This window comes from Ostrinia nubilalis, chromosome 1 (genome assembly GCF_963855985.1).
Source record: "Ostrinia nubilalis chromosome 1, ilOstNubi1.1, whole genome shotgun sequence".
NCBI lineage: Eukaryota > Metazoa > Arthropoda > Insecta > Lepidoptera > Crambidae > Ostrinia > Ostrinia nubilalis.
Window position 1 is genome coordinate 12,198,707 of NC_087088.1, and position 16,404 is coordinate 12,215,110.

The 16,404-nt window shown below is 35.4% G+C and overlaps 4 protein-coding genes across 5 annotated transcripts; 2 read left to right on the forward strand and 2 right to left on the reverse strand.

Annotated features, from left to right (window-relative positions):
* Positions 1 to 688: 688 nt before the first annotated feature.
* Positions 689 to 5,024, reverse strand: LOC135072446 (nucleoside diphosphate kinase 7). Its single transcript, XM_063966350.1, has 7 exons — positions 4,935 to 5,024; positions 4,529 to 4,809; positions 1,910 to 2,071; positions 1,520 to 1,718; positions 1,204 to 1,449; positions 1,003 to 1,116; positions 689 to 922 (listed from the first exon to the last, which is right to left on the reverse strand). Exons 1-7 carry the CDS (start codon positions 4,935 to 4,937, stop codon positions 782 to 784), a joined length of 1,146 nt encoding a protein of 381 aa, XP_063822420.1. The 5' UTR covers positions 4,938 to 5,024; the 3' UTR covers positions 689 to 781.
* A 1,299-nt stretch (positions 5,025 to 6,323) lies between these two features.
* On the forward strand, positions 6,324 to 9,113 carry LOC135072588 (nucleoside diphosphate kinase 7-like). 2 transcript variants are annotated; one of them, XM_063966564.1, is made up of 7 exons: positions 6,328 to 6,527; positions 7,108 to 7,385; positions 7,593 to 7,754; positions 7,834 to 8,032; positions 8,142 to 8,387; positions 8,556 to 8,669; positions 8,970 to 9,113. In XM_063966564.1, exons 1-7 carry the CDS (start codon positions 6,525 to 6,527, stop codon positions 9,111 to 9,113), a joined length of 1,146 nt encoding a protein of 381 aa, XP_063822634.1. In that variant the 5' UTR covers positions 6,328 to 6,524. The 2 variants fall into 2 exon arrangements, with proteins under 2 accessions (XP_063822641.1, XP_063822634.1); XM_063966571.1 differs by lacking the exon at positions 8,556 to 8,669 and having other exon boundaries at positions 6,324 to 6,527.
* Positions 8,938 to 10,078, reverse strand: LOC135072626 (ARL14 effector protein). Its single transcript, XM_063966632.1, has 3 exons — positions 9,847 to 10,078; positions 9,498 to 9,641; positions 8,938 to 9,242 (listed from the first exon to the last, which is right to left on the reverse strand). The coding sequence occupies exons 1-3, from the start codon at positions 9,930 to 9,932 to the stop codon at positions 9,161 to 9,163; spliced, it is 312 nt and encodes a 103-aa protein (XP_063822702.1). The 5' UTR covers positions 9,933 to 10,078; the 3' UTR covers positions 8,938 to 9,160.
* A 208-nt stretch (positions 10,079 to 10,286) lies between these two features.
* On the forward strand, positions 10,287 to 14,911 carry LOC135072604 (DNA-directed RNA polymerases I, II, and III subunit RPABC4). The gene is made up of 3 exons (XM_063966599.1): positions 10,287 to 10,488; positions 10,818 to 10,910; positions 14,823 to 14,911. The coding sequence occupies exons 1-3, from the start codon at positions 10,425 to 10,427 to the stop codon at positions 14,843 to 14,845; spliced, it is 180 nt and encodes a 59-aa protein (XP_063822669.1). The 5' UTR covers positions 10,287 to 10,424; the 3' UTR covers positions 14,846 to 14,911.
* Positions 14,912 to 16,404: the final 1,493 nt, after the last annotated feature.

The window sequence follows — 16,404 nt, forward strand, 5'->3', positions numbered from 1 at the left end:
TAGAGTTTAGGTACCTAAACTGAAACCCTATTATCACCACTTAAATTAATAGGACATCACTTAGATTCTTACAAAAACAATGCTCAAAACTCGATTTAATCTCAGTCATTAATTGTGTCCGGGTAAATTAAGTCTTAACATCTAAATTCTACCAAAAAAAGCCTCAATTCATAAAGTTTTTGGGCTTCGTTCATGCATCAACACCGTGGTCCGTGACAAACAGCAGTTTTCTTAAGTATGTAACTATAAATAAACTCCCCCTACATTAGGTCCGCCCGTGGTAAACATCGGTCTTGTGGGGGCCATATAATACTGATACTGACTGCCAGTACCAGCTACCCAATCTATAGATTGGTAGGTAGGTATCCTTTGTGTCCATATCCTACAATTGTTCTGAATGAACTTGGTTGGGTTGTTGTTGGAAATGTACTCGTACAAACATGTTTGTAGACATCTTTCGAAGACGTGTACCTACCTACCTAAAATATTTTTAGCAACGTTATTTCGATCTCTGTATCTCGAGTTCAATTCCTAGTCGGGTCATGTGGAAATCGGTCCCTTCGGAATAGTACACTGAAACCATGAAACTCTTTATTGTTTGCGCATCCTGACTTTTGACGGCCCGGTACATCTCCGCTCCGCTCCGCCTTGGTGGAATGTTAAAGGAAATGTTAATAACACAAAATAATATGTATAATCTCATTTTATTTTATTTTATCACACTAAAAATTTACATAATACAATAGTTAATTATTAAGTACCTAACTACCAGCCTTTTGTTTTATAAATCTAAAATTTTAAAGAAATATTCAACTTCTAACAAACCGTCTTCTGCCAAGTCACTGCAATGTACAGCATTTTGAACTTTTGTTTTCCCTAATTTAGCCCTTAATGTGTGTGGGCGTAATAACCGAGCGATTTCCTGAAAAAAAAGGTCATAATATATCATGTGGTAATCGTTTTATTGATAGGAAATAAATAAAAAATGAAAGTTCAACTTACAGGATCTGATGGTCCAACTAGTTTTCTAAATTCAACAGCAGTATTGAGAGTCCTATCTTTTGATACTATTTCCATAGCTACACAAGGCCCACTTGATAACTCTTCTACCATGCCCTGAAAAGAGAACAATGCATTCACTCTAAAATCACTCACTCAATTAAAAGTGGAAAAATACCGGCATTCAGATCATAATAATCGAACCTTGTATTCAGGTACAATTCCTTTGTATACTTCATAAAATTCTGCTGCATTTATGTTCTCGACAATAAACATATTGAGTGCTGTGACTTCGAAGCCGCCTTCGTCGATTCCCTCGAGAGCGGCGCCTAGTTTTCCCTCTCGGATGGCGTGCGGCTTCACTATACACAGCGTGCAGTTCGACAGAGTTGCGGTCAAACGCAGTCGCGTGGAACGCAATGGCGGTGGCGGGAAAAAGTACTCTATGTCCTGTCAATAAAGAATTCTATGATTATCGAACATATATGAGAAGAACCTAGTAATAATATTATTTTTTAACCTGCATAGCATCATCAGGATTTGCAGCAGCATGAACACAGTTTCTCACAGGATCTGTACCATATAAAGCTCGAATAGTCTCTGGTTCTGCCTTGAGGGGATCACTGTCTCCCAAAGTTTTAATACAAACTGACACAGCATCTTTGCCAACCAATTCTAAGCCATAAACAAGTTGTCCAGTCAAATACTCCATGAGAAATCTGTGATACACAAGATACAGTTCATAAGTCATAAGCCACAAAACAACCCTTATATTTTGAAGCCAAGGAGTGAAAATTGATAATAGGAAATGGAATGCCACTTCCTCAATGTGTACATATTATATCAATCAATGTTACTGATATGTAATATATTACATAATTAAAAATAAATTAATAGAAATCAAACTTACGGGAATGTTGGATCTGTAAGCATTGTCCTGTAAAGAATATTAACATCATCAGCAGTGAGCCTGGCCTTCTTCATCCGTGTCACACGCAGCCCATGCTCGTGGAAGTGAGTTAAGATCTTTCCCGCTGTTTTAGTTGGTATAGGTTTAATCATTGCAAAGGTTCTGGAAATCAAAGGTATTTATTTTTTGGCTATTATTTACACTTCATGACCACAAAAAATAAGATGCAATCATGTCGTTTAGGCTGATAATTAAAAAATTAAAAAGCTATTTAGACATTATTCTAGCAATTATTATTAGGGAGAAGTAAAATATGATCACAGCTAGATGAGAGAATGAATTACATGCAAAGTATGGTATGTTTTTGTGATATAGTAAGGTATGGCAGTGGAAACTATACTGTTATCTCAAGTCACTGCCTGGTCTAACTCATGCATATGGGTGTTTCTCTGCTATTTGGAAAATCGTCCATACAAGGCTGTCCTGAAGTAATTTTATTAAATGTTGAGAAATTTTGTTAACGAAATTCAGGGCAATAGTAATTTAAATACATATCTAAAAAAAGCCCACACATTTTCTTCTTAGTTTTTGAGTTATTGGTGATTTTTCGCAAAATTGCGACAGGGGACTGTTGCAACCACCCAGGGGAATGTATTATGGACAAAAACAATTAGTATTTTTCTTTGAGTAAACAAACTCTTTATTTTTCTTTGCCATTATAAAAATATGTAAGTTTTTGAAACAAAAAATATTATTATTAAAACAAATATTACTAATTTATAATGACTTTTCTTAAGCCTAATAACAGTAGCATTAAACTTAACGAACAATTAAGTTTTAAGACTTAAATTGTATGACACTAAAGTCAGTCTTTATAATAATAAAAAATGTAGTATCCTGCCTTTTAAAACAGAACCAAAAAAATACAAAAAGTAATAAACAAAAAACATTATTACTGCAAATTTTTGTTTTTTGACCCCGTTTCTGGTGAATGTAATATTGAAACGCTATTCTTGTTATTTCGTGTTGGGTCAGATGATCTTAAAGGCGCCTGTTGTTCTTCTGCGAAATCTTCTGAATCAGATGTAGGTATTTTCCCTTCCGAAATTATTTGTTCATTATCATCATCATCATTTCAGCCATAGGACGTCCACTGCTGAACATAGGCCTCCCTCAAAGACTTCCATGTTGATCGATTCGTAGCGGCCTGCGTCCAGCGCCTTCCTACTACCTTTATAATGTCGTCGGTCCACCTTGTGTACCGTAAAACGCAGCGTGGGACGTCCACGCGGCCTCCACTACAGAACCTTGCTGCCGATGGGCCATCAGTTCTGCGTACTATGTGCCTTCCTATTGCCACTTCAGCTTGCTAATCCGTCGGGCTATGTCACCGACTTTAGTTCGTTTACGGATCTCCTCATTTCTGATTCGATCTCGTAAAGAAACACAAATTATTTGTTATGTCTTCATGACTTTCTTTTTTGCACGAAACTTAGCACAGTGCTCCCTCCAAACCTTTTTTACAGCCTTATGCTCACGACAACTCATATCTTTAACTGATTTTATTTAAAGTTTTTCTTTTTTCTTCTTTTTTTCAATTTTTCTTTTAGGGTAATGTTTCAAGTCGATGATATCATAATTGCAGCAGCTATACGTTTTTGTTCTAGAAATTCTTCTCATGTTTCGCGTAGCTTCTTTTTCGGTGAAATTTTGAGATAATACCTACTAAAAAGACGTTATTTTAGTGGTCAAAACCTAGGAAAACAGTAGTATGAACAGTCCCCTGTGGTATGAACATTACCCTGTGCTATGAAATGACAGGGGAATGTTCGCCAGGGGAATGTTATTTTTACGTGAATACTTCATAAAACAATATCATTTAAAAACATTAAAATAAACGCAACTTATGTGGCTACATACTAGAAGATTAATTAATTTAAACAAATTGTCGTTACTAAAACTCTTAAAATAGTAAAAAAAAGGCTCACCAGGGGAATGTTTTCACTGACGGCCGAGACGCGTGGTTCACCAGATGACGCAGTAGTAGCATTAAACAAAATAGCGGCTGTCCACTAGCTACACAACTGAACAACCTTAACACCTATTGCGTTCCGTTTCGCGATCTAAGTGCTTTGCGCCAAAACTAAATATGACTTTAAACCGGTTTTAAAATTTTAACAGGGGAATGTTTTAATAATTTGAGGACAGCATTCTCAGAAGGATATTTTGATTAAAATTATATTGTAAACATTGTTTGTGATGTATTAAGATGCTAACTGTTATTGTTAATGTATTTGGATATTTTTTATTCAAATATCAACAGCAATATAATAAACATTTGTAACAATATGTGTAATTCTGGAAAAGGGACGTACCAGGGGACTGTGATTTGAGACGTTTGAGATTATTTATTCGAATATTCCATGATTAAATTACTAAATATGCTATGTCATGCTAAGAATACCTAATTCTATGTCGGTATTGATACAAAAACCTGAGAAATTTTAAGGTTTACTACATAAATTTAGCTTGGGACAGCGATTTTCCATTTAGTGGAGAAATGCCCATATATGTATAACAAATATGTAGACTTGACAGATAAATACTAGGAGCACTCACACTTGCATATCTTTGTGCAGCTTTTTTCTTGTGTCTTCACAAGCAAAATCAACAATTTTGATAAGACGACCTAAAATATATAATGTGCAACCAATGTAAAAACTATCCAAAGTAATTCCATTGACTTTCACCCTTCTTACAAATGTTTTTCGGTTTTTTAAATCGAACATCTCAAGTGTATCATCAGTTGGATAGTAGAATACGTTAAATCGTCGAATAAGGCTTGCTTGGTTATCGTACCATTCACCAATAAAAGAATATTTGTCTTTATATGCTCCTTCCTAAAAATATAATTTAATTTATGAGAAATTTTCTATCTGAAACTACTAGGTATCGTGAAAATGAATAAATTAGTACAGTATTCATCCAAGAACAGAAAAGAAAGAATATTTGAGGAGAAAATTACCATTGTTACAAATTAAATCAACTGCAGGGAATCAAAAAAAATATTATTGAACGAACTTGTTTTATCAATAAAAACAAACAACAACATACACAGATTAGAGAGTATGTCTAAAGACAACATACAAAATTTGACATTTAGTAAACGGTTAAAATACGTCAAAATTGACATTAAGGCTGAGTTGCACAGTTGTGTGTTTTGTATGGAGTTTGACAGATTTCTGACATTTGTTAAAGTCAAAGTAAGATGGTGCAACCCAGGGTATGGAAACTTCCATACAACGGTCATCGAAGTGAAACTTGCTTCCAAACAGCGACATCGGTGAATAAATTCAAATACTTTTTAACTACCCTAAAACGCTCTAGATGTCGCTGCTCCTGTTTCCTTCATATTTTAATTTTTTTCTTAATTAAAATATATTTGAGAATATTGTTAATTACAATGTGAAAACTTTTTTTAAATGAAATTAATTTGTTTTAATTTAAAACTGAACATTGACATTTTTGTTATAATTTACATAATGGAGTAGTAGAAATTACTATTTAACATATGGCAACTTTGTTTTTCCTCCAAAATGGCCGGTGTTGTTTTTGTTATGTTAAATGCACTCTTGTTTTCTTAGCCATCATTTAAGTTTTCTGTGGCCCTATTAAAGTATTGAAGAGTCGTCGAGTCAAATTCAAGTTCATTCCTTCGTACCTGCTGCTGTTCTGGTTCATCGGAGTTGTGTTCGTTCCTTCGTGAATCGCGAATAAACTTTCTGTTATGTTGACAAGTGATCTGAGTTTTCTCAATGTGCAAATGCTTTTTTAGTGTTGTTGAAAACTTTGCGAAAAGACGCTTTTGGTGTATAATATTATGTGTGTTCATAAATAAAGTAAAATTATTAAATTCAAAAGTTTTTGTTTACTTATTTGCATTTCCATGTGCAATGTAGAATTTTTCCAAATCCATTGTTTTGAAAATAATACAATACGTACACCATAAAGATAAATATTTTCAAAATAATGGATTTGAAAAAATTCTACATTGTACATCATAAAAACAATAATTCTTTGAAGGTTATGAGGGCCTATGTGTGCGTGAACTGTGTGTATGTGTGCGTGGACTTTATGTATGTATGTGTGCGTGTACTATGTATGCATGTGAGCGTTACGTACGTAGGTTAAGTACAGGGAATTTAACACCAGGCTGTCAATTTGTAGGCTCAAAAATTTGACAGAGAGGGTTCTCTATTTCCTATGTATTACTTTTCTCTATGGTGCAACCCAGCTTAAGTTTTTGTTTTTCTCTTTTACAGGAAAAGCCAGGGGAATTCGCCATAAAGTCAAGTCTTCAATACTAAAAAGTTATAGCAAAAACTATGGTATACCTATTGCATTTATCAACAACACAAATCGTATAACAATCGTATCGTCTATCCACAATAGGTCACGTGACTAGTTAATCATAGTGACGTAGATAATTACCGGCAATTACCGGTTTAATTTGAAACTTTGTGACTCTGTGTCATCATTTTTTGCATTAATTTTATTGAGTAAAAGGAATTGCGTACCAATTGTTTTCAACGTTTATTACTTGTATTCTACAGAAATGGTAAGATATCATGTAGTTAACACAACAAAATCTAGCCACCATAGTGGACTAACCTATGTATACAGGATGTTCCAAAGAAATACATAAAATATCTTGCTAGAACGCGAAGGTACATAGATTTTATACAAAGCTACCCACGTAATCTCCTATTATATGTATGTTTCGACAGTAATGTGGCCACTGTTTAAGATGGCATCATGTAAATTCATGGTCGTTTGCTGACAATGTTTAACTCTTCAGCGGCCGTTGTTTGTAAAATCTGCGGTTATAATGTGAATTTCCAGCATTCAGCAGTTGAAGATCCTAGCTTTATGAAACCATTCCATTTCATGATTGCTAATTTCATTACCTTTTGCTTGTACCCCCTCCTCTCTTATTTTGAGTGTTGTACATTACCTACGTGATTTGAGTCGTACTGGTAGACTAACGATTCCAAGGGGGATAGTTGGACGGATACGGAAAGCATTGGTCGATCTGTTTAATGATTTTATTTTATTATTTGATAGACTTTAGTATACAAATCTGATGTTATTTTGTATTTGTTGCCTTATAAAGTTAAAACTGTCACATATTTTAACAGGTTTATGATTACTTCGACAAATATACATTTCTTTGTGAAATGTATGATGAAGATGCTGATGAAATCGTGGAATTAGTTTTGAACTTCTTCCCATTTGATAATTCTGTTCAAGTAATTAATACCAAAAAGGGTAAAAATTTACTGCGACGGGTACAGTTGCCCACCCTGAGTCTGGACATGTTACAAATAGGAAACATTGTCAATATATTTTCAAAACTACTTCATATTGTAGACTGCGCTCCAGCTACCCGTCGAACTCTGTTTAAAAATGTTCAAAGGTAGGTACTTGAAAAATACATCCTATTTTATCATCATTTTATACGATTACACCCATTATTCTTGGAAGGACCCCTTAGAAGACAGCGAGACAACACATAAGACTACATCTGTCGTAAAATTACTTCATATTTTATGATGCAGTAGGTATTTACTTAGTTAGAATGATGTGCATTATCACCAGAAAGTAATTCCAATGTATTTTTTAGCACATTTGCTCTCATTAAGCCTGTGCCACCCAGTGAACACGGTAAAATAATAACATACATAATGAAAAAAGGGTTTCGAATAGTGCGCATGAAAAATGGGAAAATAAGCAAAGACTTCGCTATGGAACTTTATAGAAGCATAGCTGGAAACAGTATGTTACCGTGAGTAATGAAAGAAATACAATACCGACATTGGTATAACACTGAAATTAGCTTAATTGACAGTAATCTTCACTTATAGAATAATAATCGATTATGTCACAACTGGCGAAGTAATAGGCTTAGAACTGGTAGCTGCAAATGCGGTATCTAAGTGGCGCTCGTGCTTAGGAGCCACTGACCCAGCAGAAGCGGCTCCGGGAACTCTTCGGCAACTATATGGAGAAAATAAACTAAGAAATACAGCGCATGGGTGCAATACATTGGAAGACGCCACAGAGGTTAAAAAAAATCGATATTATTTGTACTTTATGGGATACCTATCCCAAGATTATGCCCAGCTTCTACATATTTTATTACATTATGAAAATTCTCTTGAATTGTCTTTAGATGCTCGAACTATTTTTTGGATACGATAAAGGACTACCAAGAATTCCATTTCGGGCTACATTTAAAGAGTGCACATGCTGTGTAATCAAGCCTCATGCAGTGATCGAAGGCAATGTTGGAGCAATTCTAGAACAAATATCTACTTCTGGAAAGTTTTATATATCTGCAATGGCAATGTTCTCGGTAAAATTAGCCAACGCGGAAGAATTTTACGAAATATATAAGAACGTGCTGCCAGAATACGAGGTAAGTTGTACTACAGCAGGCCTAGCATATAATTTATAGTACCTTTGATTACCGGATCTTACCAACTTGCTATGTTGAATTAACTTAAGTAAATGGTGTGTGGTCCATCTGTAGTATTTAAATTCCTGTCTTTTGCAATAACTTATTAATTGTATTGTTCTGTTCTAGTCAATGTGCATTCACCTCGCAGAGGGTAAATGTATTGCATTAGAAGTTAAATGTATCGATCCGAAACTTAACTGTGTTTGCGAGTTTAGAAAATTGTGTGGTCCTAGAGATCCGGTAAGTTGAATATTTCCAATTCCAATTTTACTGCACAATAATAACGCATACCAAAAAAGCGCCGCCACACTTAAGCCTATCGACATCACAGCAGCAAAGCTGCAAACAAGGTCCACTTTTTTTCATTTAAAAGAATTTGAAAAATTGTAAATAAAAAGAATTTACTTTATTCTCTTTTCTACTGTACTTAGGCCTAATGCCCTATGTGCGTTACTTATGGTTAGATTCGCTACACTAAAGGAAATGTTACAAACATAAAAACGTAGGATTTATTGAAATCCTTTATTCTTGCAATTATAGGATTTGTGTCGTCAGCTCTATCCGGACTCTATTAGAGCACAATATGGTAAAACCATTGTACACAACGCTGTCCACTGCACTGATCTTCCAGAAGATGGCGAGCTTGAAGTTGAATATTTTTTCAAATTATTGGCCAATGATTAAATTATAAAAATATTAAAATTAATGTGGATGACATTGAAACTTACTGATCATTTATGTTTATACTCATTTTTAATGACAAAATCGTTTCCTTCTATTTCTATTTTATCATACATCCATTTTCTATTTGTCCTGAAAAAGAAATATGTTTTTTTAAATATTTATAAGGCTTTATTTGTTGTAACAAAGATGAATAAAAATGTTTAGAATTTTCAAAGTATTTTTATTTTCAACTATAAATGCTACTGTCTACTTTCTGTTAAATTAGGATATTAAGTACAAATACATTATCTGTATGTTATTATTCTCTAAATAGGTAACAGCTTGGCACCATAAAAGAAACATTCTGTATAGACAAAATTAAAGAATACGTTTTACCCATCATACCTGCATTCATGTCCACATTTGTTGGAATAACACTTAGGGCATGGAAAGTGACATCCTGGGCATTTTTCATCCAAACAATCGCAAAGATCTTTGCCAGTTAGAGCAATTTGACCCCGATCATTGTAAATATTTTTGCTTTTACGGCTGCAATCAAATAAAGTAAGTCCTCAGTCCTCAGTCCTAATAGTTATATCACTGCATTCTTGAGGTTTCAATCCATCGAGGAAAAATGGTCTCTGTGTAAAAGCTTTTAGATAATACAATCGCTTCGCTATTTCCCTTGATTGATTACATAGCTACTATAAGCTTTATTATTTTAAGGCTACAATATAGGAAAACGACAACTTACTTGATAAAGTAACTCTTTCTATTTAATTTTCGACGTTCACGAGCCGAAGTTTCGGGATCGAAATTATCAAGGAAATGCATCTTCATCAAGAGATTTTTTATAGAACACCTGGAGGATACTTTAGATGTGTTATATTAGCACTGTTTTTGTCGTAATAAATTGCACTAAACACACCAAAACCAGCTTGTTTTGATAGACAAAAATATTGTGTACTGTGCTGAAAATGCTGAAATGCCAGTGTCAATTTTTAAAATTAGTGATGTCACCTTTTCTATATGATGTAATTTTACCGGTTTTTTATCGTATGACTTCGTGCGTATCATTCGTTATGTATGTTATCGATTCTCTGACCTATTCGTCGCTCAATGCCACCGAATCTGTGCCCAATGCTGTAAAATTAAAAAAAATTAAACGTCAGTTGTCAAATATATCACTTTGTTTGTCACTCAAAAATTCTGAATGTCAAAATTTCATGTTCTTTCTCGTGTTGTTTTGTTGTAATTTGTGGGACTTATTTATAAGATCTACTTCACTGCATACTTGGTCATTGGTGTATTAATGCAATTTAATTTTACAACATGGCAGATGCAAATGCGAAAGAGCAATCCGTTACTAAAGTGCCTATGATTTATGTTTGTGGAGGTAAGCTCCAAAAATAATGTTCATTTAATGAAAACTTAATAATATTCTCTAACTTATCGTTTCTATGTACTGCTTCACTCTGATGTTTCTTTTCTTTACAATATTTAATAAGCGCACAGATTAACATAACCTAAAAAAAAAATATATTGCCACACTGGATGCGATCTGCGCTCCAAAGTGAACGAAATCCGCATCATATGTGAACAAATTTCTCGGTCATTTTGTATTGATAGATACCGCAGAACGCATCTAGTGTGACAAATTCTTAAAATTCTCTACGCTAAGCTAGTTTTTGTACAATTATAAAGTCGCATATTTTATTATTTCAGAATGCCATAGAGAAAATGAAATTAAGCCCAGAGATCCAATCAGATGCAGAGAATGTGGTTATAGGATCATGTACAAGAAACGAACAAAAAGATGTATCCTTTTTATATAAAAAAAATACTTCATAGTTAATATACTTGAACAGAGAATAACATTACAAATGCCTGTTTATCGTCAGTTTCCTATATTGAAAAGTTGAGATACCCTGACATCTTTAAAGGGGTATTTCTCATTTCAACATAATTTTATGATTTAGTTCCCAACTTAGCAAATACAAAAAAGTTTTAAATTGGTCATGCATGTTTAACCAAACATTTTAGTACTGATTGGCCAATCAATGCAAAAGTATTATTCCCAATATAATTTATAACAAATATTTTTGCATCTCTCTTCCTCATAGGGGCCGTTCAAGTATTACGTAAGCACCAACAAGAGGGGGTGGAGGGGTCTCTGTTTTGCTTATTTTGGATGACATGGGGGGTAGGGGGGTCTAGATGATGATTACGTCATCGTTAGTTATTTACGTTTTTTCGGGGATTCCCGCAAATAATACATATGCGTAGGCACTCGCTTTGAGAACTGATTAGGGGAATTACCGCACATTAGGGAAATTACCGTGCGCTATTCACTCTCGTGCCGACACTGCCCATTGAAATTTGAGTCGTAGTCCGCATATTATTATCCCATCAAAAACAATACTTGTCAAAAAAACCAAGTCTCGCAACTCAGTTGTTCTACGGTAAAAAGTTGTGAGATCCATGTAATACCAAGTCCAGGCCAGGAAATCTTTAACGTTTTACATAAATATATTGACTTGGCCATTGCATGAAAACACGAGTAAATTAAATTATTTAGTACGATGGCCAAGTCAATAATTTATGTAAAACGTTAAAGATTTCCTGGCCTGGACTTGGTATTACCAGGCCTGTTCATCTCCGCGAGTTTACATCGAAAACAAAACACGCACGATGGCCCACCTACAGGATACTATTCGACAAGGCCTCACATACGAGCGAACATTGACTCACGCACGCATATTCTTGTGTATGATGGAAGAAAATAAAGAAAATGGTGTACTAAATACTGTGCAGTATTTAACTGCCTAAATAATAATAAAAACACAGAATGTACTTTTTTAAGTTGCCTCAAGACACTGAGAGGTAAATAAGTAGTTAATATTATTCATGATAATTCATGCTAAATCATGTATTTCCTCCGCCATTTTCCGCAGTTTGACACCTCACGTCACATCATTTTACCGAAGTCAGCCCTATAGCTTCGGCGCAGTGCCAATCACTGACGTTTGTCAACAAAATGGTGCTTGACTCTTGAGACAGGCTAAATTACACCATATTGTTAATGACATTGAGCATACATTTTTTTAAATACCTTCGCGAAGTAAAACTTCTGTACGTAGTACTTATTATTATTCTGTGGTATTACATGGATCTCACAACTTTTTACCGTAGAACAACTGAGTTGCGAGACTTGGTTTTTTTGACAAGTATTGTTTTTGATGGGATCTCATTTCTTTTTGTATTTTGTAGACAGCAGTTATGTATCTAGAAAACTGGACCGAAATTGAAAAATTTTACTCGACTTGGCGGTTGCACTACCATGCCCCCAAATGTTTTAGTTTTTCCTTGATTCATACACCAAACACTACTTATATTCCAAATTTGAAGCTTCTAGGTCTGCTAGAAGTGCCTTAGAATTTTGATGATCGGTGAGTCAGTCAGTCAGTCAGTCAGTGAGTGACAAAATTAAGTAACTTTGACCCGTTATAATTCTTAAACTACTGGTTCAAATTGAATGAAATTTTAAATATACCGTGTCTTTACAATGCCTGCATAGCTAATGAAAATTCAGCCTTCTAGTTTTATCCACAACGAAGTTACAGGCGGTCGAAAATGGCCTGAATTGCTTCGAGAAAAGGATGGTACGGCCGTGCCGCTTTTTTGCTCGACTTGGTGGGGGCACTGCCGTGCCCCCAGATACGCGAGGCCGGCCTCCCGCGCGCGTGTTTTGTTTGGATACTAAACGTATTGTAAGCACTGAAAGTTATCATTTGTGTTTATGTTGATGCATAATTGATGCAACTATGTTTGTTATGTTCTTTATTTCTGACTAGCTTTCCGCCCGCGGCTTCGCCCGCGTGGAATTTTGTCTGTCACAGAAAAACAATATCGCGCGCGTATTTACTCACCGTTTAGACCTACCCTGGACTACGACAAACATTTTAAAACCAAAATCAGCTCAATCGGTTCAGCCGTTCTCGAGTTTTAATCAGACTAACGAACATCAATTTATTTTTATTTATATAGATTATATTATTTTGTCCCTTACTCTATGATGATTACCCTCCCTTACGTAGATGCCGCTTATTTTGACTTCAAAAAAGCTTTCGACCTAGTCGACAATGACATACTCCTTAAAAAATTAGCGGGTGTCGGCTTCACCCCGCACCTTTTGCGACTGTTTGCCAGTTACATGGGAGGTAGACAGCAGTACGTGGAATACGCCGGGTATGTCTCGGAGCCGTATTTCACAAGATCGGGGGTGAGCCAGGGCAGCAATCTTGGACCTTTGGAGTTTTTGATCATGATTAACGATTTGCCAAGCGTAGTAACGGAGGCCAAATGCTTATTGTTTGCGGACGACCTCAAGTTGTATCTGCCCGTCGAAAGACCAGGGGACTGCGAAAGGTTGCAGGGGGACATCGACAGGGTGGTGGCTTGGAGTGAGGGCAACCGACTACAGTTCAACACATCCAAATGTGCAGTTATAACATTATCACGGGCGCGTAATCTTGTAGTACATAACTATGAGGTTGGAGGTGTAACTATGCAAAGGGTCGTAGAGGTTAGAGATCTAGGCGTGCAGCTGACTTCCAATCTTTCGTTTAGTGAACATATAAACAGTATATGCAAGAAAGCATATCGCAGCATGGGCTTTATACTGCGCAGAGCGCATGGGTTCTCGAACATCACCGCGATTTGTGCTTTATATAACGCCTTAGTCAGAAGTCAGCTGGAGTGTAATGCGGTTATCTGGGCACCTCACGAAACGAAATATAAGCTCATGTTGGAACGGGTTCAGAACAAGTTCATTAGGTATCTGTACTTGAAGCTGTATGGGGTCTATCCATTTTATCCGCTGAAATACCCTAATTTATTTGTTCTGGGAATGGTTGGGTATAGCGAGCTGAGGGTCAGGAGAGACTTCGCGTTGGTGTGTTATATCCACAAAATGTTGAGGGGGAGGGTGCATAACGCGGAGCTGTTTCGACATGTGCGATTCAGTGTGCCGGCCCGGTACGCGGAGCGGCGGCGCGCGCCGCGGCTGCTGGCGCTCCCGCGCGCGCGGACCAACCTGCTGGCCGAGGCGCCGCTCACGCGCGCCTTGCGCACTATTAACTTGATAGCGGAACAAGTGGACGTGTTTGCGTGTTCTCTGAGTGAATTCACAAGGACGGCTTTGGGTATTATTAGTTATAAAATGTAAATAGATACTGTATGGTTAGTTTTTAAGTTATTATTAAGCCTACCTAGATTAAGTTATGCTATCGCATTAGGTTTTAAGTACCTGTAAAGATAGTGATAATGTGTGTGGAAATAAATAAATAAATAAATAAATGTGTATCAGTTAAACCTAATATTTTCATGAATTTTCCTATTTTAAAAATGACAATACAAAAAACATTTATAACTAAAAATGTTTACGTAAGCATAGGGGGAGGGAGTAAGTGCTTTGCTTACTTTTGATGACAAGGGGGGCGGGGGGGTGAAAAATGGTAAGAAATCTGCTTACGTAATACTTGAACGGCCCCATACCCATTACCCTCATTTTTAAATACTCAAAAATGTTTTACATTTTAAATGTTTTCGGGAAGATTTTGCATCCACAATCTTGGGGAAGGGGAGCTCAGGGTACACTCAGGGTTTTACAGGTGAAGAGCACTTACTACCAAAAATATTATGAATGATTTTCCTTAATTCAGATTTCAGTGGTGGTCTTCGATGCCCGATAATTATGGATATTTAATAGATAAGCTTCTAATGTAAGAAAAAAATAAACACGTAAGTTCCCAAGTCTATTTTATTTATTATTCATGATGTATAATCCCTTTCTGCTCCCACCAGTTCCATGTAAACCATAGAATGTTAAATAATGGTGGTTATTTATTGAATTAAACTTAAACTGTTATCCCCTTACTAATAAAAATTAACACTTGTTAACAGTGTTTTAAAGTGATGTTAGTATGGATTTTTTATGCAGAATTAGGCAGGTATTTGACCGCAATTGCACCAGCTGATGTTAAGTGAGATGCTGTCTAGGATGGTACATTGTCTGCCCTGTAAGTGCTTATTTACTCTCGCCTATAAAAGGCCTGGATTATACTTTTCGGGAAAGAAATATCATTTCAAAACAGTGTACAACAAGTGTGTAACTTTTTATTAGTTAGGGGGCATTCAATGCTATCTGTATATTGTTATTTCGATTATGGTATATTATAAGGAATCAAGATCAAAGATTCAAGTTAAATTAAATATGACTTGCAAACAAACTACATCTCATTAACAAATTACTAATATTCTTTAAAATATAACAAAAGCATATTTTATGTACATACTTAAAAAAAACCATAAATTTCACATAAATAAATTTGAAAAATACACAAAACTTTACAAAAAAAAATGGGAAGATTGACTTTTTTATGTAATAAAACTAAAACGTCGCTTTTATTATAAACATACCTAAAATAAGAGTCAATAATAGTGTAATAAGACTAGGTGTATATTTGTATGAGTACCTATTTGTCCAAGGTATAGTTCTTATTACATTTTAAACTACTCAAGATTAAAAAGTGCATGCAGCAAACAGAAGCAGTTGGAGTTTCAGCTTCTAGAAGAAAAAGGTTTGACAGCAGAAATCATATGAATTAAAAATCTATATTGTTTAGGAATGAAATTATTATGAATTTTTATAGCAGCTTAATGGGAGCAAAAAACTCTTGGGTTTTTCAAGATTTATGGTAAGGGCGCATTTATTTTATTTATTTATAACGATTTTCAGTCAATAATATCAATATAATAATACTCAGACAGAAAGCACAAAACATGAGATTTCACTACTTACACAAAAATACAGGCATAATCTATACTAATATTATAAATGCGAAAGTAACTCTGTCTGTCTCTCTTTCACGCCTAAACCATTGAACCGATTTTGATGAAATTTGGCACGGAGATAGTTTGAGTCCCGGGAAAGGACATAGGATAGTTTTTATCCCGGTTTTTGAAACAGGGACGCTCGCGATAAAGTTTTTCTGTGACAGACAAAATTCCGAATCTATAAATTCGAAGGCTAGTAACGCATAAATTAGTAGTTTCCAGTAGTGGTAGTGGAGCGGGGCGTATAAACTTCTGAAGCACGTGTCTGAAGTCCGGCGGCATCTTAATCACGAAGTACTTCATGATTCAACATCGTATTTTCTGATGTGGTTCTAAGTTTTTTTTTTCTCGTATTATGCTGAGGAAGTAAGTATGTTAAGGAGAAACATTGGATTAAACCAAGGTAGGTATACAA

What these genes read in the sequence shown, in the direction of transcription:
- LOC135072446 (XM_063966350.1), bottom strand. An exon ending in ATCCTGATGATGCTATGCAG is followed by an intron (nt 1,450 to 1,519) that starts GTTAAAAAATAA and finishes CTTTATTGACAG; the next exon opens with GACATAGAGTACTTTTTCCC. An exon ending in TAGTTGGACCATCAGATCCT is followed by an intron (nt 923 to 1,002) that starts GTAAGTTGAACT and finishes CTTTTTTTTCAG; the next exon opens with GAAATCGCTCGGTTATTACG.
- LOC135072588 (XM_063966564.1), top strand. An exon ending in ACGTGCTGCCAGAATACGAG is followed by an intron (nt 8,388 to 8,555) that starts GTAAGTTGTACT and finishes GTTCTGTTCTAG; the next exon opens with TCAATGTGCATTCACCTCGC. An exon ending in TGTGTGGTCCTAGAGATCCG is followed by an intron (nt 8,670 to 8,969) that starts GTAAGTTGAATA and finishes TTGCAATTATAG; the next exon opens with GATTTGTGTCGTCAGCTCTA.
- LOC135072626 (XM_063966632.1), bottom strand. Translation starts at nt 9,932, where the DNA reads ATGAAGATGCATTTCCTTGATAATTTCGATCCCGAAACTTCGGCTCGT. An exon ending in AGAAAGAGTTACTTTATCAA is followed by an intron (nt 9,642 to 9,846) that starts GTAAGTTGTCGT and finishes ATTTGATTGCAG; the next exon opens with CCGTAAAAGCAAAAATATTT. An exon ending in AAATGTGGACATGAATGCAG is followed by an intron (nt 9,243 to 9,497) that starts GTATGATGGGTA and finishes TTTCTTTTTCAG; the next exon opens with GACAAATAGAAAATGGATGT.
- LOC135072604 (XM_063966599.1), top strand. Translation starts at nt 10,425, where the DNA reads ATGGCAGATGCAAATGCGAAAGAGCAATCCGTTACTAAAGTGCCTATG. An exon ending in TATGATTTATGTTTGTGGAG is followed by an intron (nt 10,489 to 10,817) that starts GTAAGCTCCAAA and finishes TTATTATTTCAG; the next exon opens with AATGCCATAGAGAAAATGAA. An exon ending in CAAGAAACGAACAAAAAGAT is followed by an intron (nt 10,911 to 14,822) that starts GTATCCTTTTTA and finishes TTCAGATTTCAG; the next exon opens with TGGTGGTCTTCGATGCCCGA.